The sequence below is a fragment of the Ochotona curzoniae genome, unplaced genomic scaffold (assembly GCF_017591425.1).
Source record: "Ochotona curzoniae isolate NIBS_2020 unplaced genomic scaffold, NIBS_Ocur_1.0 scaffold_4505, whole genome shotgun sequence".
In the NCBI taxonomy this organism is placed as follows: Eukaryota; Metazoa; Chordata; class Mammalia; order Lagomorpha; family Ochotonidae; genus Ochotona; species Ochotona curzoniae.
In genome coordinates this window covers 27670207-27694105 of record NW_024467118.1, presented here as the reverse complement: position 1 = coordinate 27694105, position 23899 = coordinate 27670207, and the positions used below count along the sequence as shown (strand labels likewise).

Here is a 23899-nt window from a genome sequence, read left to right as displayed (position 1 = left end):
TCTGAATGTACTAGGTAAAAAGTCTATTACATTGTGACCTTATCATTATATTAATTGTTCTGTACAGGCTACTTTGATGAATATGGCTTTTGGAAGATCAAAACGCTGCCCAATTAATACGTGCTGGCTAAGAAAAGCAAGCAGAATCTATAGGTGTCATTGAAGGAGGCTGGAAGGATGGAGAATCAGTCAGAAGGGAGAAACGCCCAGCACTGCACTGTTATTCCAGGCAAGAAAAAGAAAGGGTGAAAAAAGTGAGCTGCGACCTTGTTACCTATATCCAGTTCCAAATAGTGATTTGGAAGGGTAGCGTGGCAACAGTTCCCTGGCTGCCCGTTACTTCTGGTTTGCCCTGTGTGCTGACAGACAAACACTCGCAAGTAATGAGGTGGTAAATTGCAGATCATCCCTGCATCTGGCCCATTCCAGGTGGTTGTGGGGCTTGATTAATGAGACAGCCAAAGACCCCCACTGCAGGCGGCTTCCGTGGGAAACAGGGATTTGGGAAGGCGGAAGGCAGAAGATGGCTGGGCAGAGCGAGCCTGCTTCTCCACCACGGTCCTTGTCTGTACAGTTGTTCCAGCTGCCAGAGGCTTTCTGGTTGCCATAGCGACTCTCTGGCTCCGCTGCCAACTCGGAGCAGAACCTCTGAAGTTAGGTAGGCTGCACTGGTGCTCAAAGGCGACTGGGGAGGGAGAGCCAAAGCAGGTTCACGCCTGTTCAGGGTTTAAAAATCCTGCCGCTAAGAGAACCTTTTCAAAATCCGTCCCTGTTGTTCTTTCCTGTATTTGTACAGTGTGACAGTTCTTGCACACTGTTCCTTAGTCAATGTTAATCTTTTGGTGCCTGGCGCGAGAAGCAGACTGCAAATTGTCTCCTGATTAAACCTGCGAGAGAAGGAAACGTGATCACCAGGCAGGCACGGAGCAAGAGGCTCATTCATTCATTCAGTTCCACACCTCGCATTTCCGAGAGCTCCTCAGTGCGGGGCAGGGTGCCAGCTGCTGGGGCTGCAGGGAAATGAGAAGCCGCCCCACCCCCAGACCAACAAAGATGAGGCAACACTGAGTGGGCGCTTTTTACTTCCCCTGGGTCTAAACGCGGGAATGGGAAGAGACCGTGGCCCCAAACCAGACCTTGGGGACTGCAGGGTAGTAGCAATGCCACCTTTTCCCTCGTGGAGGGCCTCTGTCAAGGCTACTCAAACGTTTCCCCCAGGCGGCCAGGGAGAAGAGGTTTGTTTTTCTTTTAGAAACCCGGAGCCCTTTTGCCTACTGGGCTCAATTTCTAGTAGGGGAAGCTCCGCCCCCGAAAGTCACCGATTGGTGCAGATCTTTTTAAGATAATATATACCAGCATCCTCTCCCTCTGATTGGCTGTCCCTCTCAGTTCCTGCGGGAGTCGCATCCTACCTGGCTAGGAGGTGTACCACTGCTCCCTACTCTCCCTGCTTGGATCCCGCGGGCTGCTAGGAAGTGGGAGCCGAAAGACCTGGCATGCAAGCTTGAGCGAGTGCGGCTCCTTGAAAGCTATCTAGATGGGGTTCTGGAAAGCTTTCCTCCTCACCCCTTTTCTTCTGCGGAATCAAAGTAGAGGGGTGAGGTTGATGTTCTTGCTACTGACCCTTCATCTGGGAAATTGGTGAGTAAATTCAGGGACGGAAAACTCTTCCTGCTTCCCTCCTCCCTTTATTTCTCTTTTGAAAATCTCATTCCAAGTTCAGTAATTTACATTTCCCAGCAACATGTGTGATATTTACCAGCATTTTATTTTCTGATCAGATATTTTACTCAGAAGGAAATTGGCATATTTTGGAAGCATCCAGGTTACTTTGGTTGTTTTTTAACTTTACTCTTAAAGACTCGGTTACCAGAAGGGATGAAGAGAGTGCAAATGACTTTGCTACTACATTTAGTAAAGGAATGTCATTGATGAACTTTCTGGATGGTTCTGAATTCAGAAACTTGATGTCTCTCTCTCTCACACACAATGATACAAATGATTCTTTTCTGTATTCTAAAGTGTCCTTTTCTCTTCTTGTTTGTGTTGTGACTTGAGGGAACTGATCAATGCTTGACACCAAGAAAGATCTGGTTTAAGCAATCTACCAGAGAAACAGGTTTCAATTATTTCTTTAAATTTGAATTGTCTATTCACAAGTAATCAGGAAATGTTATGGTGATATGAGTGTGTGTGTGTGTGTGTGTGTGTGTGTGTGTGTGCTCACGGGACTTAAGCTCATACACATGGAAAATAAGAGTAAACCGTTATCCCATGCCTCCAATTAAACAGGAGCAAAACTAGGATCTAACACTTCTCAATGAAACTTTGGAGTCATTCTTACACCAAATTAATTGATCAGACGTTATACTTGGATTGTGTGTAGTAGTGGGTGAGAGAAATTAATGCATGTTGAATTGTATATTATGTAATCCTGCTTAGAACTCCAGTGAAACACAACCACTGTGAAGATGAAACTATGACTTTCTCACAGTTTGCATCAATCCTAAAATAAATTATTATAATTTGAGTTGGTAACTACATTGGATTTTTTTGCCACAGCCAGCAGATGGAACAAGTACATATTCTTTCATAAAACAGAGATTGAAGTATATTAAATAAAAGGCAACGTTTGAAAATTTTTGATGTTGTGTTTTGCTTTTTAAGTTTTACATTTAGAGTTTGTTATTATCGTTTTTACTTCAAATGCTCTGTATATAATACCAACATTCTTCTGATTGGGTTATTCCATATACAGTTATACATATATGCCTGCATACATAGTTGTATGCCTCATGTTAATGACTTAGGCTTTGAATATATTATAAAACCTTGCAGAAGATACATACAGTGCATACATACCTTGATGATAGTACGAAAGCAGAAACTGCTTTATCAAATGGTTTTCTGAAATAACAACCTGTATGCTATTTTATCTTTTCATTACAAGTTTTCCTTTCAACGAACAAGGAAGAGCATAATGTCTAGGTTTATGCAAAGACACATTTATTTCACTTAAAAGGTGTTTTGTCTTTAAGAATATTTAGATGATGACCATTGTCCCTGGCTCCAAAACTCTCATCTTGCTACTGAAATAGAACAACTGTGTGGTGCAGTACCTGGAGCTGAGGTTGAACTGTCTGGACACACGAGTTCACGTGTCAGAATCCTTAACCTCTCTGAACCCAGTTTCTCCACTTAAGAAATAAAAAGTTATAGTAAATCATTTATGACATGTTACAGATTCACAACAAATATATCTGTGGTTTGTACTGAAACGTAAAATAATTCAAATGGTTTCTTTCCTGGTCTGTCTTAGTGGTTTTCATAAAGAGAATTTTATTTGTGAATGCTGTGTATTTCTTTTTGCCATGTTGTAATCATGAATGAGATGCTATACAGTTAAAGATGATAAGTAATACATTTTTTTATTATAGAAATGTAGCTAATATTGATTATTCTGCATTGAAACAGTATATATTGAAAAACACATCTGTATATTGCTCTTTTAATGGGTTTTGGGCCTCACTAATAGAGATCATGTCTTCATTTTTTTAAAACAGCTACAGTTATGAAATCATCTTTTTAATATTTATTTGAGATAATTTATGTCAATACTTCTGGCTATATAATCATAGTTTTCTGTCCATTTCTCCTTTGGAGATGGCCATGTAAAACTGATAATGGTTGGTCTGGTTGTGAAATTCTTACAAGCAGAACCACATACAAAACCACATACAGAACCATACTACTGACTTTCAGAATGAAGCTTCAAAGTCATGTCTTGGGACTTACCAAATTGAAAGCTGATGTTTCTTATATTGAATCAGAGGGAATGTCTTGTTTCCTTGTTAGTTCCCATCAAGAGAAACAGTGCATTGATTTTTTTTTTATTGTTGAACTAAAAAAAAAAGTTTGTCCTGTTGTAGCTGAAAGCTGTAACCATGGTTTCCGTGTTTCATCCTCCAAGAGACTAACATCTCCTCAAGTTGGTTAAAATATCTTCAAGTTGATTTGCCTAACTTTAATGTTGAAAACATCTAATTATAATTAGCTTTTTCAAAAAGAGTTGCAAAGATGCCTTGATATTTTAGTTGTTTTAAAAATAACTAACTTATTACAAGCTCTGAGAAACTTTTTTTGAGAAATCTCACATAAAATAACTTACTCTAATTTTTTAAACAACGATGATTATATAAGATAGCATTGAGATGCCTGTGGAGAAATATTCAATGACATTGCTTTTCAAAATATATTATTTTCAAGATATTTCAGTACTGGATTTTATAGAGAAGTGAATGAATGATGTTTATTTACATATTCAGGTATTTTGGCTTAATTTTTATATAAAGTGCTGATGATCATCTTGAAACCATGAGAAAAAAATAACGCAGAATTGGTGCGATGTAATTAGATATTCAAAAAGAGGGGCAAAATTATTTTGAAGCTAACATGCAACTATCATATTTGCTAAATCCCCCTTGTATAGAGTCTCCTAGGTAATGCAAACAAGAAATACCAAGTTTCAATTTCATTCCGTCTGTGCTCTGTAGCACATATTTGTCTTAACTACAAAAGGAAATGTTTGTCATCTCATTTAAACATTGAATCTATTTAATATTTTATACTTACACACAAGTATTTACAACACGTCCAATAATATGATAAGGAAAATGGGAAAGGGTAAGAAACTGTAAAATGGCTCTCAGTTACTGAGAAAATGAGTATCAACATATAATAAATAGCATGAGAGAAAAGGGTATGGGAGCATAAATGGAATGAACAGGCTGTAGAGACGTAATTCACCTATGCGAGGAAATCAAATGAGAATTCTGGAATGTCCCATCATGTCCAATTACACTTTCAGTTCCACCATTTCCAAGTAGAGTGACTTTAGGCACGATTTTTTGGGTAGGGTGGGGGGCAGGGAATAAGCACCTCATTTTTGGAAAGTAGAGATGTCATTAGCATTTCCAACTGTTTTCAAAATCAGTTCTTTGGTCTTGTGCAAAGAATGCAGTAGTTATTATTTTTTTTATCTGAAAAGAATGTCAAAATAACAAGTATTTTATGGAGTCACAGTGAGCCTAGTATTACTTATGCTTTCCAAGTGATTTTACATATGGCAAGACCTCTGTGTATTACCAAGTTTATTTTGCATTTGAGAGAGATTATTGATATATTTAATAAATACTTAATGAGCTTCTATTCTGTACCACACCTTGTACAATACATTGGGTTTACTATGGTGAATACAATAGATGCAAGCATTAGCCATATGAGGTTATACCTGCTGCTTAAAATCAGATTTATCATGTTGTTCAAAGTGATACATCTTTAATTAAAATAAATAAATATACCTTTGGAATGTCTAATGTAAAAGTTATCTACGTTTTTGAAGGCAAAAGATTTGATGGAATGAACAGAAATGAAGAGAAAGAACTACAGAGGCACTACGTTTCTTTCTAGTTACACCATAAAACTAGGGAGGCAAGTATCAACAAAATTCTGATAAAAAATATTGAGCCCAGGTGACTGTATTTAGACAAATTGCCAACTGAGCCTTCATTATAAATAAGGTCTAAATACCTGGACTTTCTCCATTTCACAGATGGAAAAATCGAGGCACAAAAATGTCCCCTTGAACTTACTCTAGGTCATGCTGTTTGTAAGAGTTCAACATTCAAATCCACATGTTTTTATGCTAAAAAGCCCTGAAGTTTCACTACCAGTTCACTCAGATTATAGATGCAATACAGAACAATACAAGTAGCATGACTGAGTATGAAGGGAAAATGAAAGAATAGGAGCAGCAAAGGAGCAATGGAGACAACAGAGAAGGAAGGGCAGGACAGAGAAATAAAGATGATAAAATAGGGGCTCATTGATAAAAGAGGTACGCAGCAAAATCTGTACCTGTTACGCACTTTTAGCAGTGTGTGCCAGAGATCAGAGAAATCTCCGATTTACTGCTTATCTCAGAACAACATCATTAGGAAAAAAATGAAATTTTTAGAATGGTTTTATTAAGGAATTAGATGGTTACCTTATTTTTAATAATGCTACACAAAATCATGATTCAACCATTGCATATTTATGTAGCAGATAAACAATATCAAGTAATGAAGGCTGTATGAAGGCAGATTTTCTTCCATTATAAAAGCTCTTAAACAATATAATAGACTCATCATCAATAAACCTACCCAAGCAGAAGCTTGTGGAAATGTTCTAGTGCTCAGTAGGAGGCAGATGAAAGCGACGCATTTTTCCTTGTTTTTACTTATCTTAAAATCCAAAGTGTAAGAATTGAAATAATTCATCCAAATGAAACTTCACGTTAGATTTAGTTATTTTTTCTTAAAAGATGCATTTCTGTTTTTGAGCGACAGAGTCAGATGAAGAGGGAGAGACAGAAAGGAAGAGAATTATTCCATCTGCTGCTTCTCTCCTCAAATGTTGGCAATGACTGGGACTTGGGCAGTCCAAGCACCAATCCGGGAATTCTGGGCAACATTCCCTAAAGTGTCTTATAGGTCCAGGTGCTAAGGCTGCTTCCTGCTGCCGTCCCAGGTACCTCAACAGCAAGCGGAAATTAAAGTGAGATAGACAGATTCAAACTAGTTTTATGTACGATACAGGTTAACTTTCTCCACCACAATTTTGGCTCCTAACACTAATTTATGTAGTAAACATTTATTTATTCATTTAGTCAACAAATATTTGTTGACAGTCAACTGTGTGTTACACAAGATTCTCAGAAATGCATATGCAGTGATAGAAAGGCAAGTCCTTGCCCCGGTTGTATTTGTGTAGTTTATAGCTGACATGTATATCACAGCATATGGGATGCTTTTATTTTTAATTTAAAAAATTGTAGATATTTATGTGCTATTATGTGACAACTCAGTCTGTTTGCTCAAAACAAAATAATGACTATTTCCACATTCATGTTACTTTAGGATTGAGATCATGTAACTTCTTTCTTCTATTTGTACATACAATATCAAATTTGGTGCTCGTTCTCCAAGCTCCCTCTCTTGCCTCTGCATTTGGCTAGCCTCTAGTGTTATAATTCTGAATGCGCAATTATAGTGCTGTTGTCTAGTTTCCACGTAATAGTAAACTTTTAAACAAAAGTTCATGGAAATACAGAATTAAAAATTTTAAATGAATTTTCTCCTTCAATATAAACTTCATTAAGTTCAAGAAATGTTTGTCAGTTATGATACCAACCATTTTGTCCAGCTTTAAGGGACGGAATGCTTTGGGTATTCAACTATGTCAATTATTAGGTGAAGTAAAATCAATGCCTTTCAAAGATTTTTTTTTTTCTTATGATGAAGAAACGAAAAGAAATAAGTCAGAGGGAGCCAACTTGGTAATGAAAAGTGAACGCTTAATAATTTCCCCTCAGATTGGCCTTTTTTTCTACCAGAGTAATGAGCGTGGTCATTGTCATGGTGTAAAAAAGATTGTTTGGTGAAGCATCAGAACAGCATTTTCCTGCTGGCACTTTGGCTTCAAACATGCGTCTTCCTTGGCCTTGGAGAAAGTCACTAAGTATAACCCTTTGAGCATCTCCATAAAGTGTTGTTTTGAACTTGGGTTTCATCACTCGTTTTCTGCTTTGGCGGAATCACTTTTACCTCTGGGCAACCACTGCTGTGACAGTGGTTTATTTTCAGTATCCTACTGGTAAAGCTTTGTGTCATCTCCACTTACAATTCCATGAAACACTTCAGGGATATTTGCAGCAGATATGTGTGCAAGAATCTAGGTATCCATTGAGCAGTGTTTGTTTCACTCTAATTTTTTGATCAAAGGTGTTGTAAGTTGAACTAACTGATATGTCTGTTTATGCATTATTGTTGCTGCTATTTTTGTCAGTCTATTGACAACAGAATATGAAAAAAAATTAAATGCTCTCCCCGCAAGTGGAGGTGGATTGTTGACCATTGCAAAGCTTCATCTTCAACAGACTCTTGTCTCTTCTGAAAATGATTTGTTAAGGGTTTGGCCTTGGGCCATAAAAGTTAAATCCAATGTCCATGATGCCTGCTTCTTGTACAGGTGGAGCTTTGTTTTTCAGCAACTCTACTTCTGAATCAGGTCTCTGTTAATGGCCTGGGAAAAGCAGAAGAAGGTGGGACAATTGTTTAGGCCCCTGTGTCCATCTGGGAAACCCAGATGAAATTCCTGCCTTCTGGTTCTGACCTGGCCCAGCACTGGCCATACTGGCCATTGGGTGAAAGAATGAGCAGATGGAAGAGTCTCTGTTTCTACACCCCTCACTATTGCTGTAACTCTGACTCTCAAAACAAAAAATAAATCTGACAAAGTTTATCAAAACTGTATTTATAGAAACGCTGAAACCAACATTTCCTTTCTTCTTAAAAAAAATAAAATGAATTTCCATTTCTCCACATGCCGATCGGCATTTGCAAAATTTGTTACTACCTGTCCTTTTGATAATAGTCCCTCTTCACCCTAATAAACTTCATAAAGCATCAAACATTTTATTGTTCTTTCAAACAGTTTTATCATCCATTTTATGTGTTCTTCCTTCAATTTTAACAGAATTCATGTCCTTGTTGGCACTCTTCAAACTAATGCCTTGTTCTTAATGCTTCAAAACAGATGAACGCACAATTTGGGACTCCAACATCCTATATTTATCCCTGGTTCATGTCCCAGCTCCATCACTCATGGCCCATCATCCTGCCACTGTGCGTACTGGGAAGCAGAAGGTGATACCTCCAGTGCCTGAATCCGTGTCGACCATGTGAGAGGCATGGGCTGTATTGTAGCCTACTGACTTCAGCCTAGCCCAGTCACAGCTACTGTAGACATTGGAGAAGTGTATCAGCAGGTGGAAGATACCCCCTAACTTTTAACTGTTCTTGTGTGACTTTTAAATAAAATGAAAATAACTAAACATTTGAAAAATAGGTGTCCCTCAGACATGTTATATCCATTTGTTAGGAGCTTATTTTTGTGGAAAAGGATTGAAGCAGCATATTTGTCATAATATGTATTTTCCATGAATTGTGTAAGGATCTCTTCTTTATGCTGATTGCATTCCTAGTGAACTTTTTCTGACACATTGTGTTGAGATGGTTTATTAATATAAATAAATAATGATAAGAAATTACCAAAATTCTCAGGTGAGGTGTATTACAGGGACCAGGGAGGCTGCTATCCACACAGCTATGACTAATGGTCATGTTCTGTCAGCTGTCATAGCTAAGTTTAGTTCAGTGTGAATGAAGGATAGAGAGATGGATTGCATCAATGAGATCAGATGTATTGTTTCATAGCTTGGTAGACCATTTGAAAACTTGCTTTATCCCAATCTTTTAGCAAGTGCCATTAGAATTCAAGTAAGGAAAATATCCTATATATTTTATTTGAAAAGCAAAATTCTGAATTATGGGTATCCTTTCCTTCCATAAAGAGTGAATTCTAAAATGTAACACTGCTCCTTTGTTTAGACATGTTCTAAAGGACAAGAAAGTCATGGAAATGGGGGTGAAAAAGCAGGGATATGGAAGTAACTGAACGTAGACCCTGATCTCCATTTTATAGCTGGGATGGGAAAAGCAGAAGACAGAAACTAGAGAATATTGGGCTTAATATAAATGCTGTAGTTGGTATGATTAGACTTACTGTTTTTCTTCAGTTAGCTTTAACACTGCTAATGCTGACTATTTGGGACTATCGCTTTATGCTTGTACAAAATAGGAATTCCTTAAATATTGAAACATCATGCATCTCTTAGTAATCATAAGTGAGTACAATTATCGAGAAAGTATATTTTTCTAGCACTTGTTGTAGAGTATATTGAGTGAGGAGCATTCTTTCCACAAAACAACCATATTGATTGGCACAACAAAACCATATAGATCAGATTAAATTTAAACATAGCTCAGATATCCACATTGTAAAAGCAATTTTCACTCTAGTCAGTTGTGCAATGAGTACACTTTTTTTTTTCCTGGAGTTTTCTTAGCAAAAATTCTTTTTGATAAACTTGAAACAGGCATAAGTGGAACTGACTGGAAAAAATTTTTGGCTGTTTTGTGGTGCTCATTTATATTCTCTCCCATTTGAAGTGAATGGTTCAAGACAATTCTATGTCATTGAAAGTATTTCACTCTTACTTTAAGATACCAAGACTCAGTAATTATTTTTAGTAAGAAAACTATGTGCTTCTAAGTTCAGCATTAAATCCTATTTTATTCCACTTTTAAATTCTTCTAATACGTTTAACTACGATGCTTCCACATTGCCTACATGTTTAGCAACCTGGAAGAACTTACTTGATGCATAACAACATCAAAGACTTAATTTGTCATGAAGGGTTGTATTGTTTCTAAATCTAATTTATGTTCTGTCAGTCTCCATCATTACACAGTGGAGCACAGACAACTTGGTGTTTGTTTTAACATACTCTCTAAACAGTAGCCATTTTCTTAGTAGATATAATGAAAATCATGGTGTTTTTTTCTGTTCCTACATAGAAGCACTCACATGGAAATGGTTTCAAAGGAACACTTATTATCTCTGGGTACTCACATCATCTGAAGATGACACTTTCAATGAATGGCTATCAGTTTTCTAAATTTTGTTTTACGAAGATAATTGACCTGCCATATAAAGCCATTAACAAAAATCCAAACTTTGATACAATATGTGGCATGATTGGTAAAATTATCTATCTTTTAAAGAATTATAGTAGTTAAAACATGCATTTATTTTTCGTCTAGTTGAAAGAGTAGCAGAGACAGGGACAGAGATGGAGAATAATCTTGCAATAGCTATTTCTCTTCCTAAACATCCTTGACCGCGGGAACCACTTCTCTTCTAAAGATGAATACTTGGACTCCAACCAAATATCTAAAATGGAAGGCAGGAACCCTAGGATTGGAATTGTTATTTGCTTCTTCTCAGAATGCATCAGAAAGAGATCAAAGGTGGCAATGCTAGGATACAGACTGCCAGCCCCATGTGGGATGTGGGCAGCCAAAAGCATGAACTGTCCCCCTGTGCCTGAACATCCTTCCCATACGGTGGTCTCAAACGTACAATTAAAACTGTTAGTACACTTTTTTGTTTTATGATTTGTTTAATCTTTCTAAAGATATGATATTACTCAATTCAAAAGTCAATTTTAATATCTCTGTCTCTTCTCATTCCTGGAAGAATTTCACAGTTTTGTGTACTACATTACCTAAGCGAGAGAGGTTTGGGAACAGCCACCACTGTAACAGTAAGACACTCTGTGCAAAAATAGTGTTTATCACCATTTATTTCTGAATCTTGAAGTAATTTGAAGCACTTGTATTTGCTCAGTTTTAACGTTCAATTTTATAAAGTAGATAAAAACATATGCCATATTTTGTATTTTCTCATAAATTCCCAGTATTTATTTACCTTGGCAGACACATGATAAAGAACAGGGATTACACTCTTAGCTTCTATTTGACCTATGCATGCTTGGACCTTGTTAAGTAAAGCAACTATGAGAAAGAATTCAGCAAAACTGTTTCTTTTTATTAAAGTAACTGAGCAAATCATTACTCCTCATGAAAAGATTGGAAGAACTATTCAATCTGATTTTATATAACAAGAACTTCCTACATTTAAAGTTAAAAATTAGCTGATCATTGTAAGGTGCAGTGTGCTTTTAGCAGCTTCAGAAATGCATATAAAAATACAAAATCTTATTTTCTCCTAATATTGAGCAATTTTCCAAGCTTATGTTTCTTGGTTCTTTTCTCCAGATATTTCCACTTAACTGATCCTTTTTTATTGTTCTAACACTACTTCTGATAAGTATTTAAATATTTTATGAATTCTCACATAGTGCAGCAATCTTTTGATCTACTTTTCCAACTTTGTAAGGATTGTATCCTTCATAGTCTGAACTTTTCTTATACTTTATTATGAATTTTTTCATTCCTAATGAAATTATTCATATATTTAGAATTCCACTCTCCTTGTTTATTGTGTGAAGTATAGGCCATAATGCCTCTAAAACGTAGATACTTCCAATAGTCTACATTCCTAAAATACTTAATATGCAACTGACAATTTAAATGACATAGAATCTTTGGAGAAGTCACATAGATTTTTGGAAATAAAGTTAAAGAAGCAGAGCTTAGCACTTATTTACTTATTTGAGAGCCAGAGAAACAGAATGACAGGCAGTGTTCAAGCCCTCCAACACCCAGCTCTCCCATTGGGGTTGTAGAAGCTCAGTTACTTGAGCCAGCATCACCATGTCACGAAGTCTACATTCTCAGGGAGCTCTAGTCTGGAGCTGCAGCAGGGACTCCAACTCAGGAACTCTGTCATGGAAAGTCAGCGCACTGACCACTAGACTGAAACCTGGTACTTGAATTTATCTCTTAAGTCATAAGTAAGGTTATGTAAAATATAGGTTTTGAGTATGAAATGATGGTTTGTTCAATCTTAACGGTTGGTTTTTCTCAATTGATTACATGAATGCTAACAAGGATACCCAAATAATTCTCATGATAGTGATTAATATTAAAATGATAACAATAAAAATGTTCCAATTAACAAAAGAACAAGTTATGATTTCTAGACATAATTATGTCCTTATTTTCCGAGTGTAAAAGGCAAGAGATCAGATTCCTTGATCCAATGTGCTTACATATCATTTAGGGCAACCTGATTAATTGATTCCCTTATTACAAATGTCACTCGCCATATTTATTTCTAGAAGAGAAGGTTGTGCTAACCCCAAGTGACAAATGTAAGATAACTTTGATGTTTACTTCTAAAGAAACAGTTTGGACATTTTCTCCATGAGTATATAATCACCATGAGATAAATGCATGGAAGTAGAAGTAGCAGCCAAAAACACTTATTGCATTTACTACCAAATTATTTACACATAATAATCTGAATACAGCTGAATAGTAGTGAATATGAAGTATATGAATAATATGGGTATAGACAATATATTCACTGCAACTAACTGCACCTGTCCTTTTGCCGCAATGAGGTTTACAACCGGCCTTAGCAGTGTATTTCACCTGCAATCAAAACAATTTTCTAGGGCCTGCGCTGCAGTATACTGGTTAAAGCAATTGATGCCACCATCCCATATTGATGCTAATTTGAGTTAATGTACCTTGGAAAGCAACAGAGGATGGCCCAATTACTCAGGCTCCTGCAACACCAAAAGAGACCCAGAAGAAGCTTCTAGCTCCCACCTTCAGAGTAGCATAACTCTCTCTCTCTCTCTCTGAAACTAAAACACTTAAATAGAAAATGGTTTATCATTGAAGAATGTAAAAAGCAGAAGATTATATACATAAGGTGTGTTTGAAAGAAATGCCTGGGAAATGGGAGGCAAAGGTTGTATCCGGACAGGAGAGGTCTCCAGTTCTCATGGGTTACTGACATCTAGAAAGCAGAGGTGGAGAAAGGAAGCTACTATCAGAAAGTCTGAGGCAGAGCCCTTAGTGAGAAAGTTTCGGTGAGGACAGAGGGCACACTGTGTTCCTGCTTCATTCACTTGCTGCCTGGGACAGCTTGGATCTGCTGTGTTCTGATGCCCCAAATGGGCATCTGGCTGGCAAGGAAGTGATGTTAGCATGGCTGGGGAACAAAGTAGCATATTTTCAGGGATGCTGCAGTAGTTCTCTCAACTGTGACTTAAATTATAACAGTTGAATGGAATGGGACACAGGCTCTTGAAACACGGTAAACTCCTGTGATGCATTATAGGTATTTTCAATCCCTGAAGATAAGAAGGAAAACATTTATCATTGTAATAAACAAAAAACTTCATGTAATCAGGTTCTAAATGTATGTTCTCAAAGGTTAGAATGCAAGTTAATAAAATTATGTAAAAAAAAAATCCTTGAGCACAAATCTAGAAATTCATGGAAAATTATTTGAGAAAATCATGCCTGTTTCTCAAAATATATAGTGATCTAAAAAAGACAGAAGCTACAAGAATCTCATAGATTTAAAAGACCTGAAGGTGGCAGGCACACTATCACTTTATAATAAAAAGTCCCAATATTTAAAGTAATAAATGAATATTCTGAAGTCAATTTAGAGAGCTTAGAGGGAAGATGTAGATAAATTAACTATAATGCAAATCCATTCTGTTATTGGCAAAAGAGGAAGTATATCATCATATTATTACTGAAGTTTACTGTCATATTACTTCTGTGCTACTGGGAAAAGAACGTAGCGATTAAATGAGCCTGTGACTTTAAATTCCCAAATGCTTCTTCCAGCAAAAAAAGATAAGTCATTATTTTTCATAGAAATTTCATTTATTATACTCCTGCTTCAAGGAAAGGTCTAATGCTTAAATGTATCAAGCCTGTCTGTATGCTACCGATGTTCCATGCTAGGCAGATGTAACCTAAAATTTCAGTGGTTGGCTACATCTTAGCAAGTCTAATTAGGTAAGAAAAATTTCAAGAAACTCACAGTGGCAGGAAATCTTAAGACTTCAGGATTATAGTACAGTAGTTAAACAATAAATATATGTTATAAATTTAGAAAAGCAATAGGAATTTATTTGGAAAAATGTGCAGTAATATTTCAGCAGTGTATACACCACATGTTAAATATTGCAGGATAATTACTTTAATAGCTAACTAAAGACATTAAAGCTTCTTGTTTAAGAGTGTTTCAACAGAAGCACAACATTCATTCATATCCATCTATGAATTTCTGTCGTGTTGGAATCAGCATGATACTGCCTATGTCGAGTACTGGTGTTAGCATCAGAAGTTAATGATATTGCCTTGGTCATGTTGACGTCTCAGATGTTATTCTTCCTTGTGTGAAGTAATGGAATGCAAGGATAAGAATTATCCTCTGTTAAGGATGTTGCAAAACAAGCACCTGCTCTTTATTCAATTTATGCCTCATATGGGGAAGCTAGATTTTTTTTTTTTTTGAGGAAGAACTTTCTAAGACTGTGTGATGAGTTGGCATTCATGAGAAGAACTGATGAGATTTTTGAGTTGAAAACTGAGGTACATGTTATCCAACATCTTTCAATTTGTTTTCTCAAACACTAAATGAAAATACTGTGAGAGCTGCAGAGCAGCTATCAGTTGGAGTAGATTAGGTTAGGGTGTTACAACAAATTCTCCCAAATCTCTGATTCACAATCCGGAATATTTACTTCTGGCTCATTCTTAGTGTCCATTGTATTGTAGCTGTGGTTCTCTCCATGTCACCTTCACTCCAGCAGGGAAGAAATTAAACACTCTGAATATGGTGTATCTTCTGGTGGAAGGACAAGAGACATGAAAACGGTTATTGACACTAAACCTTCCACTCAGTAATGATACAGCTCAATTTTATATGTCGTTAGGCAAATAAGTCATAGGGACATGTCTAAGGTCAATAGAAGAGAGGTGTGAAATTCTCGGGCATGAAGAAGTTACAGGTCACGTGCCTAAGTTAGACAAAAACAGCAAGAGGGGAGGAAAAGCATTGAAGATAACAATAAATTCAACTTCTGTTAATAATAACAATAGGGCTTTGTGAAGATGGATTGAGGCAGTATAATTTGAAAGTTCACTATAGATCGAGGGGAGGCTGCATTTGCCAAGATGTTTGGTTCCAAAGCAAAAGATACCTAAATGGATAATTTACAAAGGTTAGCTAAAGATATTGAGACAAAACCTTAGATATTTACTCCTGGAAAAGAGCCCGACTCTGAAGTATATGTAAATAACTTAACAGGCTGTACATTTACTTGTTTTTTCCAACATTAGTGTTTACTGTTTGCTGTTCACTGGAACTTTAGAGTGTTTGTTGTTGTTTTAACTAGCTACTAAACTAGTGACTAAGACTAGAATGATCTTACTCAAAGGAAGATGGGGTTATAATGGTTAACCATGCGAAGCTTGTTATTTCCTATGAGTCGTAAGATGGAAATCTATACTACTGCACATTTCTAAGGCAATCTGGGCTGATTCTTTATGCTTGTTAAGACTTGGATGCAGGAAACAGCTAGAGAGACAGAGGTCACCTGAATTATGATTACAAATGGGTTGATGCTTTGGCTAGTTACCCAGGCTTTCTCATTTACAAAATAAAGCCAGGGTTGTTGTGATCATTCAAGTCTTACTTCTTGAAAATCTGATACTTATGCTCCCAGTGCTACTTGTGTATGGATCAATGAGTCACCCATTCATGATTTCCTGAATCACTTAAAAGGAGCGAGTATAGGAGTATAAATTACCTTTCTTTGAAACATTTCCCATTCATCTTTCCTTAAGTGCTCTTCTCTATGTATATAGTTTCATAAATTTTTCTATGCATATATTTTCATGAATATTATAGGATTGTCAAATGCACCTTGACCTGTTAATTTTTATTCTTGGACTTGGTGGTTTGTGGTCATTAAACATGATTGTAGAGAAGGTGTTCAAATCTGTTCACTTATACAATCCATTATTTGTATGTTTCCTTTTGTATGGTTGTGAGGCGAGTCAAAATCTATCTTGTTTTTCTTTCATTGTATGCATTTTTTGCAGCTAATATTTAAATTTTGAGCATTTTAATATTGGGAAAAAATACAAGATGATGGAAGTGTTAGTCTTACTAATTAGTGCTATTGAGTTTGTCACTGTTACCACTCTCTTTGCCATTATGCTTATCTTAAAATATTTCTAAATGTATGGATAAAATATTTATATATATTATACATATGTATTAGTTCAACTCTCTGACATCAGTTTTTTCTTTGAATTGTTTAGTGTTGATAAAACAGATGATGAAGATGATGAGGATTTGACGGTGAATAAAACTTGGGTCTTGGCACCAAAAATCCATGAAGGAGATATCACACAAATTCTCAACTCATTGCTTCAAGGATATGACAACAAACTGCGTCCAGATATAGGTGGTGAGTTTGTGTTATCAGCCTGAGGTTTTGCTTGCTATGAAAAATCTTACTAATGGTCATTAATCATATTACTTGAGCATCTGAAGTAGGTCAGAGAGCCTTCTGGATTTGAACATTATTCGTAGGAATGGTCAGTTTGCGGCGTTCATAGTTTGAAGAAAAAAAAAAACAACCTATAAAGATATTTAATATAATTATTTTGTAACTTCTACAGTAAGAGTTGCAATAGGAGGATTTTGTTAAAGTACCGAAAAGGTTGAGAAATATGATCTAATATTTAAAAAGTAAGAATTCCAGTAGTGTGTCTATTATGTACTGTTTGAAAAATAATAGTATGATTCATGTAGAAAACAAGCTTTGTTCTTCAAAGCAATCAATTGTTATCCTTTGCATTTATGTGTAAAACTTATGAAATAGCAAAATCTTCCTTATGACTCTTTAAAACAAGGAAACATTAATAAGCAAAGAATTTCACTGAACTTGGCTTTAAATCCATAATCAACATACAAAAGTTGAACTCTTTATCAAGTGGAACTTTTCCCACACCAAATTAATGAACATTATATGTTGCTTAGTTTGTATTAGTGTTTTCTATAAAGAAAAATTTGCATGTGTCTTTTAAATAGACTTCCAAATTAAGGAGTTTAAATATATTTCTCTATTAGAGAACTATCTGATGTAATTTTATGTGAAGTTTTAAAAGTTCTATTCAAAGGTTGAAGGAATGGATAAGCTATGGAATTCTGTTTAGCACTGTATGGTGACTATACAAAAATAAACGTATAAAATACTTATTTATTAGACATTTTAAAATTTAGATTAAATTGTAAATTTTAAACAAGTGGACATTAATGGAAGAGAAAGCTTGTACTTACACATCAATACGTATAACTAGTACAGCTTCCTTCCATAAAACAAGTCAATAAGACATAATAATTAATAATGTCTTAATTATTAAATTTTAGGTATCCTAAATTATTTAAGTAAAAAGTAGTATACATCAGAAATCAGAGATGAGAAGAGAGGAAAATGTAATATATTGGTGTTTGTTAGCATAGCATTGATTTCAAAAACTGAAAAAATCATTACAGAAAATCAAATAGTTGGTCAGTATTTTTTCTGACCAGAAGATAAATAAATGCTGCAAAATAAATTTTGAAACTTCCAAGGACTTTGAATTAGAGTTCTGACTTGAGTGCTAATACAGTGGGTTTATGCATTTTAACTAGGAATACCACAGCAGTGATGTTGTGCCATTTATGTGTATTATAGCAGAAAGTGCCGGATGCTGTATCTTTTTTATTACTGGTGTTTTTAATTTTGTATTTTCCCTCCATGACATTTCCAGTTCTGCATTTTCAATGAGTTGCTGTGTTGCTGTGTTGCGAGCACATGCCGTGAGACTGCGTACATGTGTGTCGCCTCACTCTGGCTTGTTTCTCTAGGATTGTTAACGTTCTTTACCTGTGGCAGTTATTGCTTTTCTACTTGCCAGGTGATGACGCATTCCTTTGATGGATTTAATTGTAATTATAGCATAAGGAATAACTGTAAGAGGGTATTTTAAAAGTTTGCATAAAACAGGATTAAAACCTGAGTTTATTTTGGTGGAAAAGATATCTAACATCCCTGCAGGCTTTTATAATATTAAGTTTTTCATAAAGTTTCTGAAAACTGCTCATCATATTGTGACCCTACAATTCTCTGTTTGAGCAATTTGGTGTATCTCTATTGATCAATTATGAACCTATGAAAATAAATGAACACTTGCACCATTCATGTTCTTTTATTGCTCCCCCAATTCACTGAAGTTAGCTCTACATTCCCTCTTCTCTCCAGCGTGACTTTATTCTTCACTTTGCACAGTATTTTTCAAGTATTTGTGCTTATGCTTTCCTTATTTTTAATATTTTTTTTGTAGAAGTGAGATTATTACCAGCAAATATCTGATTATTGAAATATTTCATTTCTAACTTGCCTTCTATTTGTTCCCATTCTCATGACAAACAGGTCATTGACTTATGCTTAATTCTTTACATATTTATTTGCAGAGCTGAGAAGATAAGAAAGATGGTCTACTTTAAATGCTAATTTCTATTTTGCTTCATTTCAATTAGATCTTCCATAGTCTACTTAACATTTTAGTATAGTCCACTGTAGAATTATATTATAATTTAGGCAATATATGGTTGATTCTTGTATCTTGCAAATAACCAACAGTAAAGCAATTAATGGTTTAGGACATTTATATCTCTCTCTCTATATATACATATACATAAATATATATAAATAAATAATCATGTTAGTGAATGATTAATTCAGAATTAATTGTCACATATTCCATTTCGGGATTAAAACAGATTCGTATATGTACTTCAGAATTGATTGAGGAATGTTCCCTCCAGAAAGATTACTATTTTCAATTCCTAAAAATAGTGTGTAAGAGTTCTAATTTTCCTGTAGTCTGAATATTGAGATATATATTCTCAGAACTTTTAGTTTGGCCATCCTGTTAGCTCAGAAATGATTTATCTTTATTGATTATTTTTTGTCTACTAAATGTTTCATAATGTCATTAGTTCAGGGTTCATTTAATTAATATCATGCTGTAGAATTTTATGTTCATATTTATTTCTCATTTAATAATGGATTTCAGGGTCTTTATCCCTCTTTTTTTTTTTTAATTGGAAAGTCAGATACACAGAGAGGAGGAGAAACAAAGAGTAAGATCTTCCATCCAATGATTCACTACTGAAATGGCTGCAGTGGCTGGAGCTGAGCCGAATCAAAGCCAGGAGCCAGGAGCCTCTTCTGGGTCTTCTAACCAAGTGTAGGATCCCAGGGTCTTGGGTCATCTTGACTGCTTTTCCAGGCCACAAGCAGGGAACAGGATGGAAAGCAGAGCCACCAGGACACAAATAGGCACCCATAGGGGATCCTGGTGCTTGCAAGGCAAGTACTTTAGCCTCTAGGCTACTGCGCTGGGCCCTATACCTCTGTTTTATGACTTCTTTTTAATTTTTATATGAGAAGGTGGCAATTAGAGGTGGAAGCTAGGGCAGGAGTGTTAGAGTTGTTTCTGGCTGAAGCCAGGAGTTTGAAACTCAATCCAGGTGTCCCTGATGGGAACCAAGAGCCCATTTTTTTAGTCATCCTGGTTTTTCCCCAGGGGCTGCATCTATAGGAACCTGAAGTCAGAACATGGCATCAAAAATTAAACACAGGCTCTCAGATACGAGATACAGGATGCAGTTGTCTTAATCCCTCATCTTGACACCTGTACCAAGAGAATTCTAATCCATGAAAGACTCTATAGCAGGCTACATATCAGCTTCCACAAATCCAGGTACATATCCCAATCCCAGAATCACTGCATGTGAACATAATTGAAAAGATGGTCACTTTGGAATTTCCCTGTGGATCTAAATCCAATGACACATATTCTGGTAGGAAGAAGGAACAGATGAGTACAGATAAAAAAGACTGAAGTGATTTGAAAAACCCCGAGAGAAGGCCCATTAGCATGAGGGATATTATAGTTACCATCAGCTGTAATGGACAAAAAACAGAATCTTAGCTGGCGTTGCCTAAGGAAGTATAACCTGTTGAAACTTTAATTTTGGATTTCTGGTAGCCAGAAGAGAAAGAAGAAACCACTGTTGTTTTAAGCCAATTTATGGTAATTTTATGGCCCCAGTAAAGTTTACTTCTGGTACTTGTGCAATTTTATTTTTTCATCTTTAGTCTCAGACCCTTTTGGAAATTATTGCTATCTGCAATGTAAAGTGTAAATCCAACTTCACCTTTTGCAGAGTTATTCTGTAGAGCCAGGATTATTTACTTAAAATGGCAATATTTCTTTTTCTTGCTTGAAACATCAACTTTGACTTACATTACATTTTCTTGTGTATTTTAGTTATTTTTAGCTCTTCTATTTCATTCTCTGCTCTACTTCTATATTTATGTATAACTACATTATATCATTGTGTGGTACAATAGTCCCCTGAGACTACATCACTCATATTAATGTCCTATAGGTCTAGTCTCATCTCATATTTTACTTTGTTCTATCTTTTTCTTTACCCATTTTTTTGTGGTTACTCTTGTGTTTTTAAATGGGCTTTTTCTTCAGCAAGTTTAGCTTGTGGAAAAATATTTTATTGGTATTTATATTGTAGTTGTTTAAAATACACAAATTAATTTGGGGAGAACTAATATTGAAAAGCTTAACACAAGGATAGGGATGCTAGTATCAATTTCTACATTGATTATGTGTCATCCAAAGTATTTTAAAGACACGTATATACATTTTTACACTTATTAAGTTTAATTCTAATTAGTTTTGCTTTTTCTGTTGAAGGTTATGATTTCTTGAACATGGTATTGATAAATAATATTGTTTATTTTATATTGCTATGTTACTTTGTAAAATTATCTGTGTAAATTTGTAGTACTTAAATCATTAAGACATCGCATCTCATAAACATAAATAATTACACTTTTTCTTACTAACTCATGTACCTAATTGATATATCATAGCTGATAGCATTCAATGATGGTCTTCTTTAGTATCAAAAATATTGGAGCTGGTGGTCAACATTCATATTTTGAATCTTAGAGGAAATGTCTTTAGTGTGTATATATCTCAAAAAAAAAAAACCCAGCTATCCATCTTAATTTTTAATTTAGGAAGTGGTATTGAAATTTGATAAGTATCTTTTCAACATTTTTGGAAATAATCTCATTTTTTTTTCCTATTTGGATTTAGTAGAACACAACTTGCATTCTTGGAAAGACCTCTTGGTCATGAAACTTTATGTATTTTATGTGGGGTTAGAGTCTATTTAATGATCATTATTTATCATTTTGCAGCTGTATTTATGAGTGACATAAATGTTATTCATTTTAAAAAGATGTATTTATTTAAAAGGCAGACTGACGCAGAAAGAAGAAGAGATAGAAAAAGAGAGGAAAAAGAGAGAGAAGAAAGATCTTCCCACCACTTCTTAAATACCAGCAAAACCGTGACTATCGCCCGTTGACTAGCAGACAGAACACACCACCTGCCACCCTTGCGGGTCTGCTTTGTGGATGTTCCTCACCTGGTGCCCTCGCAAGTGTGATAACAGGAAAATGACCCAAAGCCTGACAGCATAGGCCAAATATTGCATCTTTATCTTTAATTTAGGTATTTTTATACTTGACTCATGAAAGGGAGTACAGTTTGGTTCAAGTCAACACCAGGAGCCAGAAATTCCATCTCCGTAGGGTTCACAGGGACTCAAGACTTGGGCTATCATCCATTGCATTCCCAAACTCATCACTGGGAAGCCGGACTGGAAGGGGAGTGGCTGGGAATCCAAGCAGCTCTTGGATATGGCTGTTGGCATCCCGAGCTGCAACTTAACTGCCTACAGCTCCTGCTGACCTCTGCCCAACATGCAGACTCTATATTCTGATTCATTTATATTCTGTTGATTTTCTATAAGATGCATAAGACAACATGCAAACCTACACAATATCTTTCAGAAAATAAAAGAAAGGGAACTTCCAACTTATTTTACTGACCTAGCATAATGTCCAAATTGTATTATGCTTGGAGACCACCAAAAAATAAGACTATTGACTAACATCTCTCCTATTTTATCAGCTGAGTGTCAGAGATAATACTTCAGAGGGAACATTTTCAGACAAACTTGACTCTTCAAAGGAACTTTCAGAAATGTTTCATAAAGTTTTGAGCACTGCTTTATAATTAATATTATTTGAAATGCAAGGAGATGGGAAGAGAGACAAAATCTGGTTCACTCCAGACACGTCAGCAACAGCCAGTTGGGCAAAAACTGCAGCCAGGAGCCCCAAATCCAACCACATCCTTCCACATGAGAAGCAGACACCCAGGTACATAAACCCGTCACCCACCACCCCTCCAGGGTACACATTACCTGGAAGCTGGAATGTGCAGTAGATCTAGGACCTGAACCTGTACACTGCCACACAAGAGCCTCTCAGCAGCACAGGTTTACAAAAGGAGATCTGCATGTGACCAAGGACTGGAAGAGAAGCACATTAACCAGTGTTTAAAAGCCCATGAACTTAGATCCTACCGGTGTCCCAGACAAGGATATACCTGTTTTGATGAATTTCTGAGTAAATAAAATTCATTGATATATTGATACAAATAAAATGAAGTCTGTGTGTGCTGCAGTATCTACATTAAGGAATCTATTTCATCTTCTCTAAGATATTCTTATCCTGGAAAAAACAAGAGAAGTGTTTAAAAAATTCTTTGAAATTAAAATTATTAACTGTGCAATTAATTTTAAGTACAGATGAACAGAAAGATACATACAATGCTATGCTAATCTTAGAACGAGTATCCAAGAAAGCATGGTTAGATCAATTATGAAAAAAAATTTAAAATCAATTTTTCTTTGTGTTTTCTGACTCAGACATTAATTACTTACCTCTGGAGTTAGTTTTCCCTAGCCTCCCTGAAACGATGTGGAAATCTTAATGGATTTCAGTGCTTTATTCTTTCAACATTTTTCCTTCGTCTGCATCTTTGCTGCTTTTCCTTGAAGCTGCCCTGAGCATCTTTTCTTTCTCTCTGCCCACTCCCCACTGAGCGTGTATATACTTCTCTTCTGTGGAAGTACTTAGACCAAATTACTTTGAATCACAGCACAGAAAGAATCCTTGCAAAAATAATACCATGTCATTTTTTCCTGCCTTCTGTATGTAAAAATGCAATTTGCTGTGGCAGGACATGGTTTTCTCATTCAGTGCTACACAACTGCAAAGAAAGGAATTTTTGATCTCTGTATGTATTAGTGAGTTAAACATAATCTGTGTCCACTTACAAGACATCATTTAATGAGCCTGCAATGACAATTCCATTTTAGCTCAAATTTTCAGCTTTGAATTGAAATAATCTGTTTTTATTTTTGCACATTATTGCTGTCACAAGAGTGAATA

The 23899-nt window shown here is 35.8% G+C and overlaps 1 protein-coding gene across 1 annotated transcript in view; it reads left to right on the top strand.

Annotated features, from left to right (window-relative positions):
- Positions 1-1371: 1371 nt before the first annotated feature.
- GABRG1 (gamma-aminobutyric acid type A receptor subunit gamma1) overlaps positions 1372-23899 on the top strand; it is a 48620-nt gene continuing 26092 nt past the window's right edge. The window contains exons 1-2 of the mRNA XM_040966012.1: positions 1372-1641; positions 16773-16921. Of these exons, the coding sequence (XP_040821946.1) occupies positions 1538-1641; positions 16773-16921 (253 nt within the window). The 5' untranslated portion in view covers positions 1372-1537. The remainder of the gene's footprint in view (positions 1642-16772; positions 16922-23899) is intronic.